The sequence below is a fragment of the Myxine glutinosa genome, chromosome 9, assembly GCF_964187855.1.
Source record: "Myxine glutinosa chromosome 9, kmMyxGlut1.1, whole genome shotgun sequence".
NCBI lineage: Eukaryota > Metazoa > Chordata > Myxini > Myxiniformes > Myxinidae > Myxine > Myxine glutinosa.
In genome coordinates, this window is record NC_136269.1 from 115,567,695 (window position 1) to 115,575,630 (window position 7,936).

General features: G+C 43.9%; 1 protein-coding gene across 1 annotated transcript; it reads right to left on the bottom strand.

The window, feature by feature from the left end:
• Positions 1 to 820: 820 nt before the first annotated feature.
• Positions 821 to 6,616, bottom strand: LOC137435061 (leucine-rich repeat transmembrane protein FLRT3). The gene is made up of 2 exons (XM_068128456.2): positions 6,398 to 6,616; positions 821 to 3,755 (listed from the first exon to the last, which is right to left on the bottom strand). The coding sequence occupies exon 2, from the start codon at positions 3,689 to 3,691 to the stop codon at positions 1,835 to 1,837; it is 1,857 nt and encodes a 618-aa protein (XP_067984557.2). The 5' UTR covers positions 3,692 to 3,755; positions 6,398 to 6,616; the 3' UTR covers positions 821 to 1,834.
• Positions 6,617 to 7,936: the final 1,320 nt, after the last annotated feature.

The window sequence follows — 7,936 nt, forward strand, 5'->3', positions numbered from 1 at the left end:
AAAGTACAATTATTGCACAGATGGTGCCCATACCGCTTAAAAACTGAGCAACAGTGCCAGGATATAGTTTTACTTTCCCTTTTTGTGTACCATGATGGAATAAATACGCCTCAAAACACCACGCCACTGAACACAGCCGTAGGAAACTCTAACCTGGCAAGGCCTTTCGGGCAAGTGGAGGTATGCGAACACACAGGTGGCCATGCCTATTGTAGCTCGAGAGTTGTTGTGGTTAAGGTGGATTTAAGCGGCAACCCGAGGGTCAATCTGTTCGCATGCTCCAAGCATTTCTAAGCGACTATGACCGGAGCATTGGTGGAGAAAGGTTAGGCCAGAAGTGGCGCCGACATGACATCTGCTCCACACTCATCGATTTGCTGCCACCTTGCTGTCTGCTGAGAGCCCTTGTCCAATGTTTTGACAATTTCACTTGGGGTTAAGGGCGTTGCTTTGGCTCTGTCGGTATCCTCGATCTCCAAAGAAGCCTCTATTTAATCCGAAGTGGCCTTGAGTACCGACTTCGCTTTTCCAAGCAGAGGCAGCTGGCTGGAATCTCCGGAACCTCTCAAGCCTACTCATTATCCGGGCTGCGTGTGGTCTTGCCGTAGTCAGCTGTGAGAAAAGGCGTTAAGGTATGTCAGAATGGCTATAACGACCTCACTGCGGTCGATCAAAACGCAATTTAAACGGGCCAAACTCATCTCTTCACAGGCCACACAGATGGCATGAAAATGTGGAGGATATTAAAAATGGAAAATAAACAGACACAATCAGTGCATTCAAAAATTCTAGACGGATACAGAGTCTGGACTCTATATGACTCCTTTCATTAATAAAGCTTTTTTATTATTATTAATGTTCAGTTTGAAATTTTGTCGCGTTTTATTATGAGCCGGGGCCGTAAAAATGGAACATGCCTAAAATAGTTCAGTTACAAAGACTATCTTGCAAGTCCAGGCCAGTTATGAAGAATATTACGACGAATAGTCAGCGGAGCTGCAAAAAAGTCCTCCGGGCAACTGGCCAAGTTTGCATCGGCGGAGACTTTTTGCGTTCCGTCTGGAATTCCTGGCACTCTCAAGTTTTGCACAAAAATCGACTCGAAGCATGATCCACAACAATGTCAAATGAAAGTATGAGTAGCAATGAACAGCCAGTGCTTTCAGAACGCAACAAAAAGCCTGAACTTGCACCGACATCATTCTGCACATCCTTTGTGTGATGGGCGCGGAGGAAGTGCCACAATCCAAGTGCGAGGCCCCATCTTTACGCACAAAAGCACAACGTCGTAATGTTGAATAAAAAAAGAACAACTACCTTTTAACAGTGGCATGCTAAGTCATGCCCATTCAGTGCCATTTTTTGCAGGTCTTTTTCATGTACAATTCATCGCTTCAGCAACAGAGATCATGGACGCTCATGTTTGGTGGCCAGTAGTAAGCCTAGATCTGCACCCATTCATTCTCGATCAGCAGCTGGCATTCATATTGGGTTGGCATATTGCAATTAGGTTGACGTATCACTGCGTTCGTGAAAACTAGGTGGGCATTTATTTATTCACATGTGAGCAACGTCAAATGTCAACATTCTACATGTGCAACAGTGTGTGTAAACCATTTAACACCAATTAAAAAGCAGCAGTCCTTCACAGTTAGAGAGCATGTCCGATAGAAAACAAGAAAACAAATCACGTCTCCTTAATTTTGGAATGCCATGTAACATGGCTATCTGGATATACAAAAATATCCACTGTTCAAAATACAGTGTGCAAAATTATTCATCGTTGTGGATAGTCTACACCTTTCCAATGGCAATAAGACACAATACACGTGCGCTATTTGTAATAATTCCGGCCGACAAAAGAGTTATCAACATAGACAAGTTTGTTTCCACAAGTTCTGCTGCGACTTGTCTGCTCTGCATGATGGTACTTCGACGCCGATTCACCGGTCAATTCCATTTCCCCGATCTGTCCAGGCTGATAAAGTCCCTCCCTCATCTCCAATATGGAGTCGTCTTTCTTTGTACCGGCTTCCATATAGTCACTGTCTGTGGCCTGGATGTCACGTGAAGCGCAATTTGGAAATAGGACTCCTCTCGGTTTGTACACACACCAACACATCACACCGACAATCAGGACCATAAGGAGTAATGCTGAACATATGATAACCACCACGATCATGGGTAGTGGGAGGATCTCGTTTATCGGGTTGGCTTGATGTTCGTTGATTACGGCTGAATTTTTGTGACCGATGCTTGCGTCTTTGGTTCGAGTTTGTACACACGCTTGCACTTTTCCGATGTGCTGGCCTTCCCGAGCCCGCAAACAGATCCGGTATGTAGTCTCGGGAGTTAGATTCAAAAACTCGTGTTCAGTTCTGCCTCTGTCAACAGTCAAGGCCAAGTCAAGTTGGGCACTCTGTTTTCCAGTTTGCAGCCTCAGCTCATAGGCAGTCAATGGACCATGGCTGCTCCAAAGTACTTTGATGGAATCACTGGACACAGACACTACCTGAATAAGCAATGAGCCATTTCCCTGAATTTCCCCTTTAATGGGTGTTTGACTTGTACGGTCATCGTGCAGGTTGTATCTTGTTGCAGTAAAAGAAGTGGTGCTAGTCCATGACATATCCAAAGATGCAGTAAGGTTCAATGGAGTTGTCGATTCTGGGCAAGTGAGCATTGTTAGTGGCACATCATAGAAACTCTGATCTTTGAGTTCTTTGGGAGTGCTGCACATCAAATCTGAGAATCTCCTCTTCAACACCCAATCTTTCAACCAAAGCATTTTGCAATCACAATGCCAGGGGTTATTCTTAACAAACAGTTGCCTAATCTTGTCAAGGCCTGTCAAGGCTCCTGGCATTAAAGTCCTCAGTGCATTACCTGATAGATCGAGAAAAGAGAGCTTTTCCATGGAAGAGAAACTTTCCTTCGGGATTTCGGCAATAATATTGTCCTGCAAGTGCATCATTCGCAAGTTCTTACCTGGAACATTAGCCGGTATAATTTCAAGATTGTTTTGACTTAGGGAGATTTCTACCAGACTATGCAAACCACTGAAGGCCTGCTGATGCACAGCCTTGGTAGAGAGTAGATTTCCATCAAGGTAGAGGTGCTTAAGCCGAGTCAACTTACTCAGCACATCTTCCGATATCACCCGGATTTTATTGTTATTTAAACCGAGTTGCTCCAGGCTTTCAGGAAGTCCATCGGGTATGACGCTCAACCAGTTGCGTGAAAGAAATAACTTCCGCAGTTTGGTGAGCACTTGAAAAGCTTTATGTTGGATGCCAGGCACTGTGAGATGATTGACTTCTAAGTGCAGCACCTCCAGATGAGGGACCATCGAGAGGGAGCGAGCCGAGATGGTCTGCATGTCATTTTCCTCGAGGTGCAGCTCACGCAGTACATAGGGCAACCTTAAGGGAAAGTTGCGCAGCTTGTTGCCATACAGGTGTAGAAGCTGCAACCGTTGCAGATTCCTTAGCCCCAGAGGTAGGCTTGCATCTGAAATATGGTTGTTTTGCAGGTACAGGGCTGTGCTATTGACTGGTAGTGGACCGGGAACAGTTGACAAGTTCCTTTCGTTGCAGTAGATGAGCATCGCGGTGCAGCGGCAGGGCACGGGGCAGGAACTAGCACAGGCCAAGAGGCTGAGCACCCCGCTCAGAACCAGATGTGTCGCCATGGTTCCTGGCTACCAGGCTGAGTCTTTGGCTATTTTTCCTTCTTTCTCGGCAGCACTTGAATAGCTGAAAACATGGAGCAAGTAATACATTTCACCGTTTGCTAAAGATCCATGAAAAATGCTCTTAGGAGCACATGAAACAATTTTGTTGAAAAATGTTTTCCCTATTTCCTGAAACACGAGGTTAATATTAAGGTTCATCTCTAAGCCCGTGACCTAACATAGGACAAAAAATAGAGGTTATTGTTTGGTTAACATTTTCCAAATGTTGAAAAAGGGGCATGCAGAAATATATGGTTGAATTGTTAGAAAACATTGTAAGAGTTCAGTTTATAAAAGCAGAGTAATGTATTTGGATTATTTTTTGAGGGTATTTGTCTTTATAGTGTTGGTAACCAATCGCCATAATCATGTGTTGCATCATGTGCTGATAATCAAAATGGATAGCAAGTGAAATAACGAAGAGGATTCAACTGCGGATAAGTATGAAATTGCTGGTCAATGACAACATCGAGGACATTGAGGTTTCCAGGCGATTGGCGGAACGGTATGCGGAATATGGTGATTGTTTGTCCAGGAGGACTGCATTTGATGAGTGGAAGTTCATGTATTGCACCATGTATTTCACCATGTTCATGTATGATCCATGTATTTCACCATGGAGGTGAAAGTGCACAGAGTGAACCACGTGATGTAACAGATTGACACCGCAAACATCAAGCGAGATGAGGATGTCCTTTGGACCGATTCAACAGTTGTTTCGTTATATCAGTTCAGAAGTGAGCATTATTGTCAGTAGTGTTGGCCACACGTTTGTGGTGATTATAAACAAATGTCCAACTCCAGGAGGAAAATTGAAGTCCCTTACTTTTTCAGGCCTCGGAGTTTGCGATAACCGAGTTAGCGATTTTTGCTAAATTTATGGTAACATGAAGCAACGTTCAAAACAACTGGCTTGCATTGGCCTGTAGGACACCACGTGGGCCTGTGGACCACTGCGATATAATTTGCAAAGAATGCGCCACATAAGAAGGTACCGTGTCTAAGTTCCTAAATTCTGTTACTGAGGGTCACTGCACTCCATTGAGATTGAATCTGACCATTGAACCAGTATGTCCCAGAAGCCAGGAATAATTTCGGTCACCTTTGGCACTTCGCACGGATGAATACGATGCACATTAAAGGGCTGCTTTGTTAGCCGAATGCCAAATGCTCTGCTCGACTGAATTTGAAAAAAAAAATCTGAATAAAACAGTTTTTATAAATATAGAGATTAATAACCCTGTTTCATCCCCTCCTCCCACCGGCCAAGCTGTACTCAGCCCAAGTTTTCTCATCCAAAGCATGAATCCAGAACAGCTGAAACATCACCATTCCTATTTTTGGAAAACAATTTTTAGAAGTACTTTTATATTTTTGGGATACTTTTGGAAGCATCAAACATGAACATAAAAGTCAAACTACAAATGGTCAAAAGAAACGCGAGTCAAATCGTTGTTTCTTAGGCCCATAATCATCGCCCACGCCCACTCATCTTATAAACCGCTCGTTTGTCTCCATCTCCCATTTCTACTAACAACAAGTGCTTGATTTTGGGGAAATGCAGGCTGGAATAGAGTTGAAGAAAGCTGTGCTCTTATTGCAGCATTATCCTTGTTCGTTTATGTCATTAGTGGATTTACATCTTTGCAGGAATATCATATTGTGGATCGAATCCACCAGATTTGTGCATGTTCGCTTTGCATTCACCCTGAATAGGTGTCTGTTCTGCTTGTGTGTGTGAGTTTAGACAGTTTAGAGTGTGTTATAGAGGTGCGTGTGCATACATCTAGGCCATCCTGGTGTGTGTGGGTGTGCGTGTCCGTATGTGTTATATGTTTTTTGTGAAATGTATGGCGGAGCGACGACCCATCCAGGATTGTAAACCAAGCCAAACAAAGTGCTGCTTCGACAGAACCTATGCTCTGTGTATCTGATAAGAGTTCATGATCTGATCTGATATCAATATGATGAAGACGTTTCGTTATCCTGCTTCATATTGCAGATAACTTGAGGCTCTTATAGAAATGTTTAAGATTTAAAGTAACTGAGAATGAAACGTATATGTAAATGTTACTTACTTTCACCAACTAATTGTACGTTTACCTGCAAACATCTTTTTATGGCTGGAGTAGCTCTCTCAGGGTTGCCAAGTTTCATGTCAACAACGAAACTAAAACAATCTTCCCATTTAGTCTTTTTCACTCTGTCTATCTGGCTCAATTTGCGGCCAGGTGAAAGAAGAAAGGTGGGAATCAATATTCTGCTCCAGATTTCAGAGTCCGTTCCATTGAGAGCATTCCATCTAAATCTGTCGATACCTGTACTACATTTCGTACACCAAATCAAGCTTGCTAACGTTTGATTCCAACTTGCCATTCGATCACACGTCATCATCGCTCGTTTTGTGCATCGTTCGTCAGTGTCCCAACCTGCCAGGTGTACATGTACCTGCGCTGGGCACGTACAAGGTTTGTCTATGGATTCTATTCCTGTTCTCGACAGCAGATCCACTTATCGTTTAACGTTCAACATTGGACTGGCAAATTTGGACACGCGGAAGGTAACACATTTGGGGCTACAATGAGCGATTCTTACTTATTACTGTCAAACTTTCAACGAGCAACGTCGATATTTTCAACTATCGAGCACAAACATGAAACTCACGGATATAGTTGGTGCTGCGTTGCCAGCTCTGGACGTGGCTGCCTTTTCTCATATCTGATCCGATCCGAGAGGAAAAGCCAGGGCAGAGTCGGAGTCCTGCTCTCGGTGGTCGCACGAAGGGCAGCATGGGGGTTCCACTTGCACGAGGACATACATACGCAGTCTCAGTCTCCGGCAACTCATTGTTAAGTGGCCAGAGAGACAGAAACGCACACCGGCGACGGGCAGGGCCGGTTCACTTTCTACAGGAGGGGTGGGTGAGGGAGGCTGGCCTATTAGGAGGAGGAGAGCGCTCGTGGATCGAGAGAGAAAAAAGCGACCCTCGCACACCCACACACCCGGCAAACCACCCACATCTGTTGGACTTTCCCGCTCTCAGGGCTCTCGGGCATGGTGCTCGGATATGTTTAGCCGGTCATACGGCAAGCTTGCAATTAGGCCATCATCATTGAGGGGACATTAGCGTTACACAAGCAAGCACATGGAAAGCTTTTGCAATGCAAGGTTCTGTGGGAGAGGTGTACTTTTGTTGTTCACAGGCGGGATGGGCTGTTTGGGCCATTGGAACACATCGACAGGCAAGGCGAAACTCCCACAGATGGAGAATTGTGAATGCGGATATTCAATGGCAACGTGCAACTTATAAAACTCCATCAGTCAGCAGCTTGCCATCTTGTATTTCCTTGTATATGCACAAATCATTGCTTCTGAAAGAGTTCATAAAATATCCATTAGAAAAAATGTGGCTCGAGAAAAAAGAGCAATGAAACCACAGCGGGAGATGCTTAGCGAAGGTCTTTGGTTTCCATAAGCTCACACGGACCGCTCATCGGTCATGCCTGCTTGAGCAGCATCCCAATCCGCTTTTCCCAAATCCTAATGATGGGATTTGCAAGTGTCTTCGGCAGAAAGGAAGGCTGGAATCTGGATAAGAATCCTTGAAACACTGATGTATATAAATATATATATGTGTTTTGGCACGCTCGCAGATGTTTACACAAAAACTATATATATATATATTTATATATAATTATATATTTAATAATATATATTAATTATATATTTAATATATATCAAGTATCCCATATGATAGGCCAGCAAGTGCTCATAAAGTGTAGAAGAAGAAGAAACATTTTCAGATGCATAGGGCTGCCGAAGTAGTTTCTTGGCTAAGGGGCACAATCCTGGCCACTCCGACGCAGGATACTCAAATGGCTCATTCTTCCCAGTAAATTGGTACTCATTTTGCCAACCTTGAAAGGATGACAGGCTGAGTCAAGGCTGAGTCAATCCACCTGGTTTCAATTCAACGACAGGGAATTTAACTCAGGACCCTGAGATGTTAAGCCAGCCACCTTAACTGTTATGCCAATACCAGACTTCACAAAGTGTAGAACTGCCCCCTAAAACAAGTGCCTTGCTAACACAACCACACGCCTACATAAATAATTCTGTACATTAAGTAAGTCCAATTTATCCTCAAACTCTACACTTTCCCAAATCTCAATCCCTTGCACCTTCTGAAAAAAACTTCAAAGC